A 20,985-nucleotide genomic window follows, 5' to 3' on the forward strand; every position below is an offset into this window, starting at 1 on the left:
CGTGGCCTTTTTTTGTTTGTAGTGTCTTTGGTTTGCTTGCACAAAAAACAGTAATAGAGAATTGGTCACAATCAGATGATTGGGAAACTTTTCTCCTTTCTTAGAAACTGTTGACATTTGATCATTTGCCTTGCTAGCTTTTGCTGCCAAATGGTACAAAGTACTTTTTTCCATGAATTATTTTGCCCAACTTCTATTGGAAAGACAGATTTATAAGTTATTTTATATCATGCTCTGCTTTCCGTTCTTTATTTTCAAAGTTATATATAAAAGTATCAAACCTTTCCTCTTAAAAAAGGATGTGAAATACTGTTGTAGTAGATCTTGCTTTCAGAAATCACACAAAAGGGCCATGGGAAAAGTGTTTGACTTTGTCATCATTACAGATTTGGTACAGATGAGCTGAAGAAAGAATTTCTTGCTCCAACAATAGCTGGAGATATTGTGGCTTGCATAGGAGTGAGTGAATCTGAGGCAGGTTCAGATGTTGCAAGTAAGTATAAATCATCCATATGAAATTTGTAACTCATTTACAACTGATTATTGACTATTTATTATACAAATTTATATGGTTACTTATGTAGCATACACATTAAGTATTCTAGGTAGTGAGCAACAATAAAACCATAATACAATTAATAAATTAGAAAAGGAAAGAAGGAAGGGCAATGTTGAGGCCTCAGTTAAAAACTCATATCTATAACCACACCCAATCATGCCAAGCTTCATTAATATCCTGCCCCATGTACATTTTGTTATTCTAAATAACTCAAGAATATTTGGTGGTAACCCTTTTTCTTCCCCACACCTTTTGTTTTGTTCTGTTTTGCAATAATAACCATACCAATAGTGAAGAATATTTGTAACTTAGGATTGAAATGAGAGCTCCTTGGTGCTCTCTAAGTCTATAACTCAACAACTGTGAAATAGCCAGAAGTACTGATTCAGAGTGTTAACGAAAATTTTCTTAGTTCTCAACTGATCAACAACAATTAGAAAAAGATGCTTTGTGAAAGCCCTGTTAAAACAAATGGAGAAGAAAGAATCATTATTATTATAGTTTGATTGAATTTGTGTGCTGTAATTAATTTTTCTCCTATGGTCTCCTTGGTGTTTCTGAGTTTACAGATGTTTTGTTATTAGACAAATTCACATGGACCATTCATTGAAGTTGTATCTAGTCTTGTAGCAAAACATCTGTGAGCAAATAACCAAACTCAGAGAGCACCAAGGACTTCATAGTTCAATCCTGGGCTACAGATAATTCTCTTCTGTTGGAATTCTTCTCTTTCTCACTAGCTTAAATAAATAGGAATATTAAAATATGCTATTAAAATATTTTAATAAGGCCAAGTTTATTTTCTCTTCTTATACATCTTTTGTCTTAATAATCTATAGGGTTTATCATTTCTACCTTGACAACTATTCAAATCAAACAATTAAGACAACACTTTCCCATCTTTCTTTATGGATCACAGTTCCCTTAAATATTTATAGAGCTTCAGAACTAATGCTTCTGTTTCTTTGTGAAGCAATGAAAATCTAAGGTGGCTCAAATGTAATGTTGATTATTGTCTGCACAAACTACAATATTTAGTGAATGGAAATAGGGTAATAGGGACAAAGAAGGCATGGGATTGGATTAAAGGGTTCAAAGGAAGTCGGGGCAGGCAAAAGAACCACTAAATTGAGTTGACCAATTGCCATGAATTGGTATCAGGTAATTTTAAAAAAACCACTAAAACCCATGTATTAAAAACTTTTTTTTACAGTAAAAGAACTAGAAATGCCTCTCTGGAAAACTCCTATGTATAGGGGGGGGGGAGGAATATTAGTAGCAACTCCACTTCTAAGTATTCTCTCTCTCTCTCTCTCTCTCTCTCTCTGTGTGTGTGTGTGTGTGTGTGTGTGAGTGAGTGAGAGAGAGAGAGAGAGAGAGAGAGAGAGAGAGATTTTCTGTGCCAAGCTGGTTTCCATGGTGCTGCACTATGTCATCAAATCTCAATATTTGAGTACTGCTGTTTAGCAAACAAATTGTTCTGGTCAAAGTTCTCCTCCTCATCTTTCAGTATCATGTAGGTAATATAGTCAATTTTGTTCATATTATGATTACAGCTTGATTATCCAAGTTGTCATAATTTCCAGTAGATCACATCTGGAAGTCAGTTCCTGTTGGTTTTAGAAGTGAGAGTGTTTCAGTTGAGGTCATTCTTTGGTCTTCAGAGTTCTCCATAGTTTGTACATAAACTTGTGAAATATCCTCTTCTGTAGTAATTAGTTGACTTGGAGAGTGATCAATTAAAGTCTCAGTCTGGGATTTTGGGTCCAAAGTTTTTGTAAAATTCAATTGATCAGTAGGTTCTTCTTCCATCTCATTAAATTGTGTACATTGTTGCATATAGGCTTCTTCTTGGCCTATATGTTGATCTTTTAAAATTTGAGGCTCAGTTTGTGGTTCTGCAAAATGATCTTTAATTTTTCTCCATGATTTCATATACTCTGTAGCTTCCAATATTTTTTCCAGTATAAGCTCATAATCAAGCTGTGGGTAAGATTCTTCCATTTCCATAGTAAAATAGTATTTTAGTCTTTTAGTAGAAGCTATATTTATTAAAAGTCAATAAACATCTGCCTCCACAGTTTCTAGATCACAAAGTCAACCCACAGCTATTTCCAAGCCTTTATCTCTTCCCTTTTGTTATTATTTGAAAGTCAAATCCATTTTCAAACGCCTAAAAACATTACAATTGCAGTAACACTTTTTGCCACACGATGTCCTCAGTGAGCTTAAAAGCTTTTTTCTTTCCAAGTTAAAAGCTTTTATCTCATTTTGAAAATAAGGAAGAAGGAGACAGGGAAACGCAAATATCTCCGATATAGTACCGTATTTTCCGGCGTATAAGACGACTGGGCGTATAAGACGACCCCCAACTTTTCCAGTTAAAATATAGAGTTTGGGCTATACTTGCCGTATAAGACTACCCCTCTTCCAACGCACACTAAATAAAAATTAAAAAACATCAGATTTGATTTCAATATGGTAATTTTAATTCAAATGATTATGACACGCAGGTACTTAGCAAGAAAACTATCACTTATAAACATAAGGCTGTTTGCCATCAAACATGTAAACATAAAACAGTGCAAGTGGATTAAACTTTTCCTAATTCACTCTAAAGCTGAAAGAAAGGATAAGACAATAAACCCATGGGAGCTGCCATGCTGTTTGTTTTCTAAGCTGTCAACCAAACGGGAAACTTCGGGGCTCTGCCTTGTCAGTCGCACACACACCTTGATGAAAATTGCCCTGCCTGCAAAAGGACTTCTCAGCAGTTTTTTAAAGCAACACTACCAAGAATAAAATTGGCGACAGCCAGAATGTTTAGGGAAGAAGGAAAGGAAGCAGTTAACAAACCGAGTAAGAAAGGCATTCGCCCTTCGAAAACTTGCATTTCCACAAATGTGATAAGTTGCCCCCTTTTCAGGTAATGGGGGAGGGAAGTAAATGCTTTCCTTTTAATTTCGGCTTTCCTTGTAATTTGTTATTAAAACTCAGTGCACTACAGTACTTATTGATGGGAGCCAGATTGACCAGCCAGGATCTGTCATAAATAACACCACAAATGCACCATGCAAGTTTATTTAGGTGGGGGGAAACCGCTGGCATAAGCTCGGTGGAAGTCGACGGGCAAAAGGACCATGTAGCTGTTTTCTGTCCCCCCTCCATTCCTGCTTCGTAAATCCGAGAGGAATTTAGCTGACACCCCTCCCCTTCCAGACCCATAGCCTCCTCCTCCTTCCTCCCTACCGTGTGGGGCACGAGGAAAGAGGGAACGCCTTGCGCTGCCGCCGCCTGCCTGTCCAGCTCTGCAGTCGCCAGTCGCACACTCAGTATGAGCCGCCACTGCATCCCCCATGAGCATCTCCTACCACCCTGCCTCCTTTCAAGCTCCGCCTCCCCAAGCTACTCCCACCGGGGGTGAATTTATCACAATTCCTCTGATTCTCTATATACCGTATTTTCCGGCGTATAAGATGACTGGGCGTATAAGACGACCCCTGACTTTTGAGAAGATTTTCAGGGTTTAGAAAGTCGTCTTATATGCTGAAAAATATGGTAAGTAGAATAATGTCCCAAGTATCCAAAATGTTAATAGTCCAGTAAATGCTGTTCTATAGTTTTATTCCAAATATTTTTTTCCCAAATAGATGAACGCCACTTTCTTAGGGCAGGGAAGTCATCCAAAAGCTCTTTGCAGAAAAAATAGTTGGGGGTAAGAGGAAAAAAAAAAGTCTCACCCAGATTTCTCTGCGGTGGTTTCTTCACGCTTAGCTGTTCTTTTGACTTCGGCTGGTGCAGCTAGATGATCGGCCATTTTACAGGACGATCTTTGCTCCGTCGGCCCTAAGGAGTCAGCTGGAGCTGCGGGAGAAGCTGCTACCTTCCCACAGTCACCAGCAAGCCTCCTCCTCAGTGGTCGCCCCTCCAGGGTGACTTTCAACCCCCTTCGTGGTCTACCAGCAAAGGAAAAGGTGAAGAGACAAGTCTTTTCACATGACTGCAGTCGCTGCAAACCAGAACTGGAATCCCCCAAAAGGAACGCCTTCTACCGCAAGCTCCAGAATTTCCTCTACAATGTGCTGGAAAGGCCCCGCAGCTGGGCATTCATCTACCATGCTTATGTGTGAGTAAAAGCAGCCCCGGCCGGCAGACAGGCAAGTGGGGAGGCTGCGGTGCGCCCGGCTCCAGCCCAGCCCAGCCCTGGCTGGCTATCCGCAGCCTCATGGTGCTGAAACCAGCCATTTGCTGCCTCCTGACTAATGCCGCTGTCATGAGGCTGCGGAACAAGTTGGACGGCGGTAAGAAACTGGTATATCGGTTCCTTACCTCTGCCTGTCTTGTTCTGTGGCCTCATGGCAGCGGCATTGGGTGTGACATGCGAGGTGGCAAATGGCCGCAGCCGGAGGCAAACAGCCGCATCGTGCGAGGCGGCAAATGGCCATTGCCGGAGGCAAACAACCACATCACACTGAAACTGGCCATTTGCCGCTTCCTGCCCAGTGCTGCTGCCATGAGGCTGCAGAACAAGCGGGGCGGTGGTAAGAAACCAGTATATCAGTTCCTTATCTCCTCCCGGCTTGTTCTGCGGCCTCATGGCAGCCGCATTGGGTACAACGCGAAAGGCAGTAAAGAGCCACGTCACGCCGAAACTGAGGGGCGGGCAGGTTGTGGCTGCTGATGGACACATGCACTCATTGTGTGCGGGGGCCAATGGTGTCAGGCAGCTGCCGCCCCGGCCCCTGCCTTGCCTTGTCTTGCCCTGCGGCAATGGCACCCCTGCCCTGCCCCCTGCCTCACCTCCTCACCCTGTAGGATGAGCCTTCTGCCCACGGTCCCACCCACCAGAGACCACCTGGATCTCCCCCAACCCTGCCTGGCCCCCATAGGCGTCCCTCCCCACGAGCAACATTGAGGTGGCCATGCCCACCCCGGCCACACCCACCCAGTCTGCTATGACCACTGCAGCCATGCCCACGCTGGGTGGCCACGCCCACGCTGGGTGGCCACGCCCACCCAGCACCTGATGATACATAAGTAGGTTTTGGGTTGCAGTTTGGGCACTCGGTCTCTAAAAGGTTTGCCATCACTGCTATAGGGGATCACACACACACACACACACACACACACACACACACACACACACACTGCAATCATAAATATGAATCAATTGCCAAGCATCCCAATTTTGATCATGTAACTATGGGGATACTGCAATGGTTGTAAGTGTGAAAAATGGTCATAAGTCCCTTTTTTCTGTGCCTCTGTAACTTCGAACAATCATTAAATGAACTGTTGTAAGTCAAGGACTACCTATGAATGGTTCTTCTGCTATAGACAGAAATTAATAGGTATTTTCTTTATTGTTGTTTTACAACTTTTAGAGAACAAAGTTCTTTTACCTCTTAGTCTAAGATTTCAATGTGACTCTTCTTTTTATAATCCTGTCTAATTATTAAACCGATAAACTGTAAGTTCATCTTTTTCTATTTCATGCAAAAAAAAAAATCTATAAGGAGTTTCCAATTAGCAATGGGTATAGTCAAGTGTTTCAGAAGGGTATAAAACTTTTAGTAAATCAAAAAGTACTAGACTCTTTATTTTTATTTATCTATCAGCATATTTACTTAATTAGCTAAAAATTCAGCCTAGTTTGAAGTTGGACACTGCAGAGGAATCAGGTTTATTTAAAGGTTAAATCCTTAATTTCCAATGTATATAAAATAAATTGGTAGGTACTTGTTATGACAGCAATTGAGATTGGGGGTGTTATAGATCAGGGCTTTTCAACCAGTGGTACGGGTACCACCTGTGGTATATTGGCACCTGGCAAGTGGTACGCGACCATCCTAGAAAAGTGGTAGCGGGGGAGGGGAATGAGCTGAACCGCACAAGCCTGAGCGAGAGATGGCTGGAACTGCAGGGCTGTCAGGGCTCAGCGGAAGCACCAGGATCAGTGCTGCTTTCCAGCTGATCGGCGCTTCGGGGCTGTCAGGGCTCAGTGGAAGCGCCAGGATCAGCGCTAGGATCCAGCTGGAGCTCGGTGCTGATCCTGGCGCTTCTGCTGAGCCCAGAAGAAGCACCGATCAGCTGGAATGTTGCAGCATCTCCAGGGTCTTGTGATTTACATTCAGATGCTTGGCAACTGATTCATATTTATGATGGTCACAGTGTCCCAAGGTCATGTGAAGTGACCAAAACCTGCTGCAACCACCCAGCAGACGGGGGAAATAAAAACTAAACACCCCCCACCTCACCCCCGCTGCCAATCCTCAACAGAAATACTCACAACAATGAAAACCTCGGACAGGAGGAAGAGCGCCACTGGGTGGGCAGGCAGGTGTCTTGCTCGGCTGTGGCTTGGGGGGGGCACTTTTTTCAGTGCCATTGTAACTTCGAACAGTCACTAAGCGAACTGTTGTAAGTCGAGGAGTACCTGTACTTTATCACTTTTTTCCTCTTTTTTTTTTTGGTCATCAAGTTTTTGACACCTTGCTAGGTAACTGGTGGTACTCGGATGTTGCCATATCCTAAAAGTGGTACAATGGGTGAAAAGGTTGAAAAGTCCTGTTATAGATGAGTGTTGCTGTCATAAAGCATGCCATCATATATTTCATTGCTTAGTGACAACAATCCCAGCATTCCTCGTTGCTGTCAGCTAGGGCAGGGCTTTTCAACCTCCAGGCGCTGATCCTGGTGCTTCCACTGAGCCCTGACAGCCCAGAAGCCCCAATCAGCTGGAAAGCGGCACTGATCCTGGCGCTTCTGCTGAGCCCTGGCAGCCCTGCAGCTCCAGCCATCTCTTGCTCAGGCTTGTGCAGTGCTGCCACCGGTTCAGCTCATTCCCCTCCCCTGCTACCACTTTTCTAGGATGGTTGTGTACCACCTGCCAGGTGCCAATGTACCACAGGTGGTACCCGTACCACTGGTTGAAAAGCCCTGAGCTAGGGTACATGGATTATTAATTGGGAAGTGGCAGGAGTCACAAGAAGGAGTGCCGGGAGGCTATTGCAGGAAAATGTGGGATGCAGGATTATAAGGGAGGCCCTGAGAAGCCTGTGGCAGGCTGTGTGCAGGGAGAGGGCTTGTGCACAAGCTGCACACAAATGCAAGAATGCTGGGGAGTGGATGGCACAGGCTGGATGTGAGAACAGAAAGGGTAACAGGTGGGTGGCATGGAGGGAGCACGACCACAGGAAGACTGGGGAGGACGGTTCATTAGAGCAACCTATGATCTTCCCTCCTAGCTTCCACTTTGACTTTGCTTGTGGGAAGATTGTAAACGGTAATCACATGATCACTGGATGCTGCAACTTTCCAAGTGCCAGTTATCAAGTGCCAGTCAGTTGCCAAATGCATGTCGGCAGGGAAGACTGCAATAACATGACCATAGAATACAGCAACTTCATAAATGGAGCCAATTGCCAAGTACTCGAATCACAATCACAGGGCCATTAGGGCACTATGACAAGTGAAATTTCAAAGACCAGTCATAAGGATTACTCATTTAGCACCACCGTCACTTCATATAGTGGGGCTCTTCACATTCCTTACTATTTTTCTCTCTCTTGTACCTAGATATCAAGACCAAAGCTGTAAGAAAAGGTGATGACTATGTGATAAATGGTAGCAAAATGTGGATCACTTCTGGATTTCAGGCAGACTGGATGTGCCTCTTGGCAAACACAAAGGATGGACCACCCCACAAAAACAAATCACTCCTATGCCTGCCAATGAAGCTGCCTGGTAATAAAGTTAAGATAAATTGTTCTCAAAAAAAACCCTAATATAAAAAAGTAAAACTTAAAAATTAGAGGAGTGGAAATTCATATTTAAACCTCATAAATCATCAGGAGACATATCCCTTCCAAATGATGACAATCTTTTTGAAGCAAAATAGTGTTGGGTATAAGAATTTCAAAAATGTATATTGTGATAGTGCCTTAGACTAATACAAAATCTTCAAATAGCTATCAGGCTTTCCAAATTAAAAACAGAAATCTTAATTGAAGTTTCACAGAGGGGTTTTTTTTTTTTTGCTATCTTAAAAGTAGAAGCAAAGCAAATAAGTACTTAAAATTGAAAAAAACCTCAACAACAATTTGATATAATTGAAAGTTATCTACTCAAACTTATGGCATAATAGGTTTTTTTGTGTGCTATAAAATTATTGCATGACTATTTCATTGTTAATTGAGTTATCAGTCATTAACAGCAGGGTCAGGAAAGAAGAAGAAATTAGTAGAAACAAAATTATTTTTAGATTACTGCTCCTATTTCATGCATTTTGCACAATATCTCTCATGAGTTGTAGCCTGCTGTAGGAACAGATAAATTAGAAGCTGCTACTGATTATAAAATAATACTTGTAAATTATAGATTAATTAGATAGGACTTTCTTTTTTGAGCATGTTGGATATCCTTCAGCAAGGCCTACATCTCAAGGGTGACTGTCAAGTTTTTTTTCACACTAAGTACCCAAATGAATATCACTCAGAAATGCTATTAATAATGAAGAAATTATGAAGTCAGTTTTCCCAATATGTCTGGGGCACAGGATCTGGTGAAGGAACAAATAACAATACAATTTAAATGGGAAAGTTTTATAGCTGCTTGAAAGTCGATAAACCCACTTTGGGAAATTTCATAAGAGCTAGTCCTCTGAATCTTGAATGTGTTATTAAATACAATATTAGGGTAGTTGTTTCTAACAGATGGGAGTTAACTAACATAGGAAGAACAAAAGCACAATTGAGAATGTTCTCTATCCAAAAAAGAACTAATGCTAGGTACCACTCAATCTTAATTGCACTCTTATTAGTAGTTAAAAATATAAATGAAATTTTTGGATTAGTAAAGTTACTTTAAACAATCAAGGGATTATATTATTTAAAATTGTTCTAAGCCCACTGATGAGTAATTCTAAGGAAAGAAATAAGACTGAAGGTTTTTTTCAAACAAATTGCACTGATTAAGCTATGAGTGATTTTTTTTCCCAATTTTCCAATATAAGGACAACACTTTTATTGACAATTTTTTTTAAAAAAAGAATTGGGCTGTAGTACTGGGTCATGCTGCAGACCTGTTTGGTCTTAGTAAAGCCAGTAATTCTGATATACAGACAAGAGACTAGACAGCCATTTGCCTGAAATGTCTGAGCAGGGGGTTGGACTAGATGACCTCTAAGATCCCTTCCAACTTTTATTATTATTATCATTATTATTATGATTGTTGTTGTTGTCTGTTAATTTTTTAAAAATAGGTAGAGCCGACACTCCCATGTTGCTGATATGGAATAGCATTCTTTATATATAATAGTGCATCTAATCTAGGAAATACCACTAAAACCTATTATTTATCATCTTTAAGAAGAACCACCCATCTCCCTCGTAAAAGGACTCTGGGCAGTGTATAGTAAAATATTAAAAACATAAAAACAACACCTAAAATTTAAAAGAGGCAATGAATGTTTAAAAAAATAATTAAAAGGTGGGGGCAGGGGTTTCAGGGCAGTAATCAGCCCCACGGTTGTGTGCTTCTCTGCATGCCCCAAGCAAGGCCACAAGAGCCATGTTTTTAAGCATTTATGGAAGGCCAAGAGAGTGGGTGCCCACCTCACTTCAAAGAGAGATTGTTCCACATTCCAGGAACAATGGCAGAGAAAGTTTTTCCTCCTGGACCCTGCCAGTTGGAATTCTTTGGTTGACAAAATCCATAACATACCTTCCATGCCTCATGGGTGGGATGGGCTGATATAACAGGATGAAGACAGTCCCAGAAGTAACATGGCCCTGAAGGGCTTTAAAGATCATAGCCAACACCTTGAATTGGACTCAGAAGCAAACTAGTACCCAATGCAACTCATGCGACAGAGGTATTACATGCACTATTTTTGGGGTGCCACTAGCTGCATTTTGTACCAGCTGAAGCTTCTTGATACTTTTCAAGGATAAGTCAGTGTAGTAGTCCAAACAGGAGATGACCAGGGCATGAATCTCCAGAGAGTTCCCTATCTAGGGAAAAAAGTAGCTGCACATAATACAAAGTGGAGCAAAGGCCCTCCTAGCCTGTTCTTTGAGCAGTCGCCATGAGCCTCTCACTTTCTGTCAACAGTAATTGAGACTGACCTATGAAGGAGGTGAAACTGTACAGAACCATGCCACCCTAAGTTGGCTCAAAAGACTATTTTTATTTTATTTTATTTTATTTTTTATTTATTTTATTTTCCACGTATCTTACCACAGATAACTCTGCATGGTTCACAATATTAAAATGATAAAACCTGTACACAATACCAATAAAATATTATAAAAATATAAATACTCTACCCTAACTAAACGCTATCCTAGTCAATAGTATTGAAAACCACTGAGACGTCAAGAGGACCTAGGATGGATACATTGCCTCCATTCCATTCCCACCATGGAGCATCCATGAAATTATCAATGCTGTTTCAGCCCCATATCTGGGCCTGAAATTTACTGAAAGGGTCCAGATAACCTGTTTCCTCCAGGATTCAAAGGGAAGATGGAAGACTGGGTAAAAATTGCCTAAAACAATAGGGTCCACCGACGGCTTCTTGAGGAGGGGACACATCAGTGTCTCTTTAAAAGGAACTAGAAACTATTGTATGCACATCAAATAGGCAGCAACTGCATGGCCTTAAGAAATTGGGGAATGTGTTTTTGTAGTAAGAATTGATCCATGAAGTATGTCCAAAGATACTTGACAAGCATTATTCAGGGATCCCCACATGGATTTGTTTCAAATAAAAATACTAAATAATCTTCACAAGCTGCAGATGATTTATTCAAATGGTCTTCTCAATATGAAATAGCTTATGTTCCTGCTAAGTAATGATCATAAGCCAAAGTGATCAAATTTTATGCAGCATCACAAAACTCTGGTCCTCAGCAATTACCTTTTTCAACTTATCCTTTTAAAAAAAAAAAAAAAAAAAAAAATAATAATTAAGTTGTGACTCGTAGAATGAAATTATGACCCCAGGGCTTCAGGCTGCCTACAAATAGAGAACTGGAAAATGACCAACGTATTTCAACTTTTAAGAAGGTCTCATGGGAAGATCCAGGAAGACAAAATTACCAAATATCTGAAACTCAGACCTTATTTAATAATTACAAGCTGCTTAGAAGACAATAAAATACATTGGAAGAAGTGATTCTGATAAAGGAGAATATTTGTAGCTCAAGTTTGAAATGAGGGGTCCTTGGTGCTCTCTGAGCTTGCTTGTTTTCTTTGTAGATGTTTCATTATCCAAACTAGGTAACATCATCAGATGACATGATTCTCCTGTATAAAATATACTCTCTCTTCAGTTATTTAGTTTTAATACGGCAATCTCTTGTTTATATAGAGAAGGAAAGCTAAATTGATTTAGAGTGTTGTTTTGCTCTAAATTATTTAGATTAGCTTTTGACTTTGCAGAATATAGCATTTGTCTGTGCTGTATTCTTCCTTCTTTCTTTTTTATTCAAATCTGTAAATTTGTAAATTCATTGATCCAGATGGAACTTAGACTATCCAGTCAAAAGTCCCTGATTCTTTCAGTCATATTTTTCCCCATTTGGAATTAGTGAAGGTACTGTATGAAAAGTCTCAAAATACATACAGAAATACCACAGTATATTGTGAGCGACTGGCAGTTAGAATACTATTCCTAGTGTAAATAAAGGATATTATCAAATGACATTTTTGACAAGCCAATACACAAGGAATTTTATTCATTGTTCAGGAAAATAATAGGCATATTTCACAGTAAAAAAGCGACCATTCATGTTTATGTGTTTATCATATATAGAGATTGCCCATTCAGTCTCAGAGTGACTCTTTAATTTTGTCTTCCTCAAATCAGAAAGGATCATTTTTCTGGCTTGTGACTAGATTATCTACTTAACAATGTTTAGTATTCCAATTTTCTTATTGACAATTGTAGCTTCCCCCCCTCAAATGGAAACATTAATTTTACTAACACTTGCACTTTTTTAAAGATGAATTTTAATTAGGTTATAAAGGAAGCCATAATGTAATTGTCATTGAATGTCCCACATATGCAATTCATATTCATTTGTATTAATCATTTCCCCTGATCTATAAACACTCATTTTCAGGTATTCACATTGCTAGGAAAATTAACAAGCTTGGTATGAGATCATCTGACACAGTCGAAGTCTTCTTTGAAAATGTCAGAATTCCCAGCAAATACCTTATTGGGGAAGAAGGAATGGGGTTTATTTACCAGATGTTGCAATTCCAAGAAGAACGAATGTGGGGAGTAGCCTCAGGTAAGTAATAAGCCACACTGTCCAGCCACTAAGATGGCTTTTGCTTACAAAACAATGTGGAAAGTTGATTTTGGCAGTAAAATATAACAATTCTCTCAATTATGAATGTGGAAGCCAAATTGTATGCATTTCCATAGCTGCAGATTCCTTCCATATACAAATCTGTGAAAAAGCATTCAGTTTTTCTGAATTTTGAATATTTTTGCCATTACATGTTACCAAAATTTTATATGGGTTATATAACAGGCTCTGATGAAAAACACCCAAATATTTATTGTTTGATAAACCAAGTTGTCTGTTTTGCTTTGGTTTGGCAAGATGAGCAGTGTACAACTTTAATAAATAAAATAAATATCAGTTCAGTTAATACAACTAAAAAACAAACCATAACAGTTGTTTGAATACAATTAATTTGGACCAGCTCTTCTCTATATCAATTTCACAAAGTTTGGTTCTCCTTATTACAGTGAAGTGCTCTCCAGAGAACATAAGACATCTTCCACAATAAAGTCATTGATGTCTATCAGTCTGGACGATACTACAAGGCCATGTGGAACCTCTAGGACTCCACTACTCTAAAGTTAAAAAAAAATAGTTCTGTGTAGTGAAAGTTTGGAACAACAGAGAAACTTCTGTTTTATCTTTTTTTTAAATAGTGAAGTAAAAAAAACCTGACTCTAGCCAGATCAAGAAAGGCCTGAAAAGCCAAGCGTGTTCTGAGATTCCTGGAAATGTTATCCTGTACTTTGGGAATATTCTTGAGAGATAGCCACTGTTTCAAGTTGGCTAAAAAGCATCTGGATGACCTTCCAGATATATGGATCTTTTCAGGCTCCATAGGTGCTATTATGTTTGGTGAAAACCAAAGAATTCCAGATTGGTTTTAATTAATCAAATAAATTAATTCTAAATCTCATATCAGTCATCAGAGAGGTGGTAAGTTCATAGTTTGGACATGCTCTTCGGTCTCAGGATCTGGACTACTTGCTATCATACAAAACATGTCATACAATTCTGCAGAATATCAAGCCATATATGCATCGCAGATGGGTTATGGACCAAAGCCGTGTTGCCAAATAAACAAGCAAATCTGTGAGAGATTGGATGAAGAATTAAGTCTGCATTTAGATACTCTAGATCTAAAAGCTGAAATATTGTAGCAAGTCTTGAGGCAAGCAGTTCAAATAATAAAAATGTCAAATTTTACTGAGCAAAGCAACGTGCTATGAAACAGGCAAAATCCCTGCATAATTATCAGGAAGCATTACTGCAGTTCAAGATGGTGCAACCACTTACTGAATTTTGAGGAGGTTGCTGACTTGTTCCACATTCATTGCATGTTGTCCATGAAAGAATGAGTTTCATTGTGTTGAGTATTATTGCTCACTTTGACTTCCTTTAAGTAATAGTAGCATTCATGGAAAGCTCTTGGTCATGTTCTATGGCAAAGATATGCAAAAATTCAGAAAAATCTGAAGGACCGGGAGGGAGGCAGAGAGGGAGGGACGGGAAAGGGGAGACTTAACCTTCAGTGGAAAGGAATTAAATAAACTAACTTTCATCTTTTATTATGTCACATTTTTAGCATTGATAGCTCTAGAAACCATGATAAAAGAAACTATTGATTATACTTCTCAGCGGAAGGCATTTGGCCAACCAATACTTCACAATCAAATAGTGCATTTTCGCCTGGCTGAACTAGCGACTGAACTGGAACTGCTTCGTGCATTGCTATACGACACGATAAGTAAATGCAATAGAATTTTATTTCCAATAATCTAATAAAAGGTAATTTTATTTTTGAAAATATGGCTAACTTGACAGGCAAATTTGTATTTTTATTTGAGGTCTCTATATACATGGTAATGATGTGACAAAACTTGTATCCATGGCCAAGCTAAAGTGTGGACGTCTATGTCGAGAGATTCCAGATAGCTGTCTCCAGTTCTGGGGAGGAATGGGGTACACTAATGAAGTGCTAGTGAGCAGAATGTACAGGTGAGAATGATTAACCCTTTAGTCTATGTGGGTGTACCTATGTAAGTATGTAATGTTACAAACATTCAAATTATTAATCAGGTATTCATATTTGATGCATTGAGTATGGCATTGGATTCACGTAGGTAATGTAAATTTTTAAGAAAAGATACGTCTTATAATCCAAGGAACTTTATATACTTTGTATCCTGCAGGATATTTACAGTATGCATTTCTTAAATTCCCCATGCCTCATGTTAAGCTCAAATGCACTCAAATCCACCCCCTCAAAAAAATCCTACAAATACACAGGGAGAACAGCTGAAGCAGTAATAGTAAATTTTTATTTCTGTCATTGACCAACAATATTTATATTCAATGTAAAATTAAATGCATTCCATTATGCCAATAGTTGAACTTAAGTACAATAAGAAAGATGAGGTGGCTACAGGAACTACTATCTCAAGACAATGAACATATATACAATATATTTAATATGTGTATGTTTGTATATGCAAGTGTAACACACACATACACCTGGAATACTGTGTCCAGGTTTGGTCAGCACAACATAAAAAAGATATTGAGACCCTAGAAACGATGCAGACAAGACCAAAAAATGACAATGAATTGTTGAGAAAACTAAGTATTCCTATGTGGCAAATCATTAAAGAGAGTTCCAACCTAGGAGAAAACAGTGAGAACAATTACTCAGTAGAATGTCTTACCTCTGAAAGTTGTGGCTGCTCCATCACTAGAGATTTTCAAGAAGAGACTGGACAGCCATTTGTCCAGAATTATATATATATGGCCTGCAAAAGAGCCCTTATTTCTATGTCTTGGATTATCGAGATAAGAATACAAAAATCTTGCAAAATGCAGCGAAATCTCCATCTTGCACATCCTCATTGTCTACTTTGGATACAGAGGATAAATCTAAATTCATAGGGTTCACAGAATGTATTTGAGTAATTTTTACTAATTTAAGTAAATGTTATATATTATCAGGATATACGTGGCAAAACTTATGTAAATGTTAAGTGTTACATAAAATTTTATATATTACATAAAAATTACATATAGTTTTAATGGTCATCTTTCTCCTATTCATTAGTCTGTTACACAGAAGTTTTAGTGTATTTTAAGATTTTTAATTGAACACATTTTTTCAATTAATCTATACAGTGTAAAACAATGCAATTGGTTAGGAGTTTGGATGTACTGTATTCTAGGATCTCTACATCTCATTTCTTATTATTATCCTAGGCCTGCATTAGTCAATTCTCAATGAAGAGTTTTGTACTGTGAGGCAAAATGATCTCTTCTTTACTTTGAGGAAATGAAGACGGAGTAAAATTTGCCTTAACAAAACACTTTGCATTGCTTAAGGTGCGGCATTTACCTCCGTCATTTGCAAAAGCCTGAAGAACTTCTGCACAAGTGCTTTTGACAAGTGACAGATTATGCTAACCATATAGTTCCCTCATAAAAGTAGCTTTAAAGGGTTATTTTGCTTGAAACCTCATTGAAGATCCTTCAAATATTTGCATAACCCTATTTTATCCTGCATGATCACGCTGAAAGCAGCTTTTTTCAGAATGTAACTTTTTTTCCCAGTGATTAAAAAGTATCCTAATCTATAATTCTTAGGTAGTCCTTGGTTAATGGCCACTCATTCAGCATCTATTCAAAATTGCAATCATGCAACAGTTCAAAGTTACAACAGTACCTTAACTTAACAACAGTTCAAAGTTACAACAGTACCAAAAAAAGGGACGTATGACCATTTTTCTCACTTATGATCATTGCAGCCCCCCCCATGGTCACATGATTTACACTCGGATGCTTGACAAGTGGTTCATATTTATGACAATTGCAAGTGTCCTGGGGTCATGTGATCCCCTTTTGCGACGTTCTGACAAGTGAAGTTAATGGGGAAGCCAGATTCTCTTAACAACCATGTTACTAATTTAATAACTGCAACGATTCACTTCACAAACATGGTAAGAAAAGTTGTAAAATGGAGCAAAACTCACTTAACAAAATTCTCAATTAGCAACGTAAATTTTGGGCTCAATTGTGGTGATAAGTTGAGGACTAACTGCACTTGTAGACAATCCTTAGCATTCCAACTGTTGCAATGCCCCATGAATAAGTGGTCACCATTTGCAACTATGTTTGGCAGCTTCTGAGAAGCAAAGTCAATGAAGAAGCCAGCAAGAAATCGCAAATGGTGATCATGCAATGTCCTCGCTTAATAACCCACATGATTTGCTTAACAATGGCAACTGGAACTGACAGAATTGCTGTCACTAAGCAATGTGACCACATGACATCATTCTTTATATTTGTAGTGCTTAATGATGGTAATTCCAATCCCAATTGCTGTTGTAAACCAAGGACTATACCTATTTGCAAATAGATACTTCATTTCTAATTCAAGGAGGCATACCAAAATGGAATTGAAATAACTCTCCTCCCCCTCGCCTACCAAGGAATTAGCATGCTTTTCTGAGATAGAGGACTGACTGGAATTTTGTGGAATTTTTATGGGCTGCATTTTTTCTGACATATAAAAAATATGCATCAGAACAATTCTATTGAAAGCTATGATTTCCACAGCCATCGAAATCATGGGGATTAATGCCTGTGTAACAGAAGATTAAACCCTACTGTGGATCCAGGATTGATATTCAAGACTGTGGTTTCCATTTTCCAAAGAGCAGCACTAGAGTAGGAATCTTGTTACCCAATTTATGATTATTTAGCTTGGCAACAGAGAAAGGTTGGCAAGATTTCCTTTGTAGGCTTTGGGTACTATATAGGCAGCCACACTCAGTTAGACTTACTGACCATTAGACTGAGGATCATTAGATTCTGTCCCAAACTAAAATGTTATACTTATAAATCCAATACATTATAAGTGATGATAATGATTAGTATATTAAAGCAACTTGCAATTCACATTAGTTAAACAAGAACTGTTAAACAATATTTAGTATAACTGAGAGGGGAAACAGTATCAATAATACTTTCTTTTGCCTTTTCTGTCATGGCAGAGATTTAAGATTGATGTCAATAGGAGGTGGCTCTGATGAAATCATGCTGTCCATTATATGCAAATACATGGGTATATTGCCACAAAAGTAAGTTTTGTGAATAAAAACTATTTAACTATAAATCTTTGCTACTGTTTTAATAATATGTATTAGACAGGTTTTTTTATATGGATACGATAAATATAGCCAAAGGAATTACATTTTTAATTTTCATAATGATTTTTTCTTGCATGTAAATTATATTTAAATTTAGCATCTATAAGGCTACTGAAAGTGTGCTGATGCACCTGAAAGTAGGTGTATTTTTTTCCACCGATTTCATGCACAGTGAGCACACCCAGGCCAGATCTGAAGCCCCTCTTCTGCTTTAAATGTGAATGCCTGCACATTCATACCTAGAATGTTTTTCTGGGTTTCTTTTAATTCTAAAAAGTGAATCCATCGTTTGCTTCTGAACAATGTAAGGTAGGGATGTAATGTAAAAAATGTAATGATAGGACCAACCTAGGATTCTTATCTCACATATTTTATAATTAAGATTTTCAAATATTAATCAGAGCTTTGATCACACATACCAGTTCATGTAATTATTCCATGCGTCTCATAGATATTAACATATGCATTAATACTGCATATCTTAATGTGTACCATACAATTATATTGATTTAAATAATTATTTAAATGTATTGTTTGTGCAACCCTGTTAGTAACAATTGAATAATACATAGAATGCATTCTATATTTATTTATAATATAATATGCAATGTATTAAAGGCACCATTACTTTTCAAAAGATGTGGAAAAATGTCCACCTGTAGTTGATTATTTAGTTTAATTGAATATGGTGCCTGAAAAAGAATGGGTGCATGGTGTACATAGAGTTATGCATAGCTTAGATAAGAGAAAAATTTTTATCCTTCTTTCACACTGTTAGAATTTCAAGTCATCTATTACCCAAACTAAATGCAGGGAGGCTAAAGATGGTAAGAAATAAATATTTTTTCACACCATATACAGCTAATTTAGGGAATTCACTGCCAGCAGTTGTGATTACAACAAGCAATTTGGACAGCTTTCAAAGACAGCTGAATGGGTTCATTCAGAATCAAGCTATCAATGGTTGCTAACACTGAAGATTTACTACCCCCTGCATCATAGGCTGCATACTCAAATATTGGTTATTGGAAGTAATTATGAAAGGGACCCATTTTCCTCCAGTTGAATTTTATGAGATTAGGACATTCAGATGTAATATCAGTAAACAGTGGGCTTGTAGTTAGTTACAAAAAAGCTATTTTAAATTGAAACATTAATCTGTATTCTCTTATTTTATAGGAACCAAAAAGGATGACCCCTGGAATTTTCAGAACTATATAGCAGGGGTCCCCAATACCCAGTCCATGGACCGGTACCGGGCTGTGGCACACCAGCAACCAGGCCACACAAGAAGCAAAGCCCCATCCGCGGGATGCAGTCAGTACACAAAATCACGCTCCCTCCAATCCGCGGAAAAAACTTCTCCCCACGTAACCGGTCCCTGGTGCCCAAACGTTGGGGACTTCTGCTATATAGCACAATTATGATGAAAAAAATCTCAATGTCAGTCAGCCTAATCATATTCTTCAAATGGTTTAAAGCTTTAATGTTAATAACTTTAATTTTTCATTTTTCTTTCTTTTTATTATTGTAAATTGCTTAGAGCAGCCCCCCAAGCAAGATAAGCAGCAAATAAATTTAATAAATAAATGATACTAAAAAAGGAAACATTCCTATTGCATTTCTCTATATTTTAAATGATAAATATGTATATTGTATATAAGCCTTACCATTAGTAAAATCAAAGATATTCTTCAGTATTTTCAATATAATAAAATAGGATATAATTTTTATAATTGAAGCATTTATATATGATTGGAATAAATTTCAAATCATGAATTGTTCTACTATATTTAAAAAATAATAATTTCAATTGGAGAATTTGTCAGTATAAAATACATATAAATGAAACAAAGATATACTTGCTCCATATCGGTGTGACTCTATATGTTGGAACTGAAAAATGGATGGAAATTATCATTGCTGTTGAAATGGCCAATTGTGATGGTGACTAGAATCCTCACTTTAACACTTTAATGGGATCCTAGCTACATAGTGACTGGATTTGCATTATCAAACTTCTCAACATAAATGCAGAAGATTCACTGGATATTTATCCAGCATCTAACTTAGCTTATTTACCAATTTTCTCAAAAAGAAATTCTGCATGCAAAACTTCTAAGAAGCTTAATATAACACTCAAGGTCAAACTTGCAGGTGTGTTAAAAATAAACATCTATGAACTTAGCAAAAACAGTATAAAGTATTTAATATAGAGAATTAAATAAATACTACCCTCAAATCAGATTTGACTTCTGGTATCTGCTTGGATAAATCCATTGATTATTACTTGGAAACATTTCAGAAGTGGTTTACCATGCCCTCTTCCTATGGCTGAAAGTTAGTGACTGCTTAAAATCAACCAGCTGGCTACCATGTGTAAAGCGGAGCTAAAACTCAAGTTTTCCCACTTCTAGTCTAACACCTTAACAACTAGCTCTGAGCATGAATTTTAAAATCTCGGGTGACGCAATGGTTATAATACAGTATTGCAAGCTAACTCCGCCCACAGCCTGGAGTTCGATCCTGATAGGCTCAAGATTGACTTAGCCTTCCATCTTTCTGAGGTCGGTAAAATGAGGGCCCAAATTATTGGGGACAATATGCTGATATCTGTAAACGGCTCAGAGAATGCTGTAAAACACTATGGAGTGGTATTTAATTTTAAGTACTGTTGCTATTGCTGTTTTAAAACAAGAATTGCAAGTTAAAAGAGATGAATTGAAACTCCTGTGAAGAAATCTTCATATGAGATAGGTATTCCTTATAGAGATAGAACACTTTTTTTTTCAAAGAAAAAAAGGTTCTATTCTCATCACCAAAATTTATCTCTCGGAACTTTGTAAATGTCACCTTTATTTCAAATGTCACATACTATCAGATTTCATATTCTGGAAGTTAACACTGTCCTACCAAATTAAAACAGCGACAT

General features: G+C 38.0%; 1 protein-coding gene across 1 annotated transcript in view; it reads left to right on the forward strand.

The window, feature by feature from the left end:
• LOC107283609 (probable acyl-CoA dehydrogenase 6) overlaps window positions 1-19,432 on the forward strand; it is a 56,758-nt gene extending 37,326 nt beyond the window's left edge. The window contains exons 4-10 of the mRNA XM_015811540.1: window positions 387-493; window positions 8,138-8,305; window positions 12,688-12,861; window positions 14,447-14,608; window positions 14,709-14,859; window positions 17,898-17,984; window positions 19,233-19,432. Of these exons, the coding sequence (XP_015667026.1) occupies window positions 387-493; window positions 8,138-8,305; window positions 12,688-12,861; window positions 14,447-14,608; window positions 14,709-14,859; window positions 17,898-17,984; window positions 19,233-19,248 (865 nt within the window). The 3' untranslated portion in view covers window positions 19,249-19,432. The remainder of the gene's footprint in view (window positions 1-386; window positions 494-8,137; window positions 8,306-12,687; window positions 12,862-14,446; window positions 14,609-14,708; window positions 14,860-17,897; window positions 17,985-19,232) is intronic.
• Window positions 19,433-20,985: the final 1,553 nt, after the last annotated feature.

Source organism: Protobothrops mucrosquamatus, unplaced genomic scaffold (assembly GCF_001527695.2).
Source record: "Protobothrops mucrosquamatus isolate PMUCROS unplaced genomic scaffold, P.Mucros_1.0 scaffold45, whole genome shotgun sequence".
Taxonomy (NCBI): domain Eukaryota; kingdom Metazoa; phylum Chordata; class Lepidosauria; order Squamata; family Viperidae; genus Protobothrops; species Protobothrops mucrosquamatus.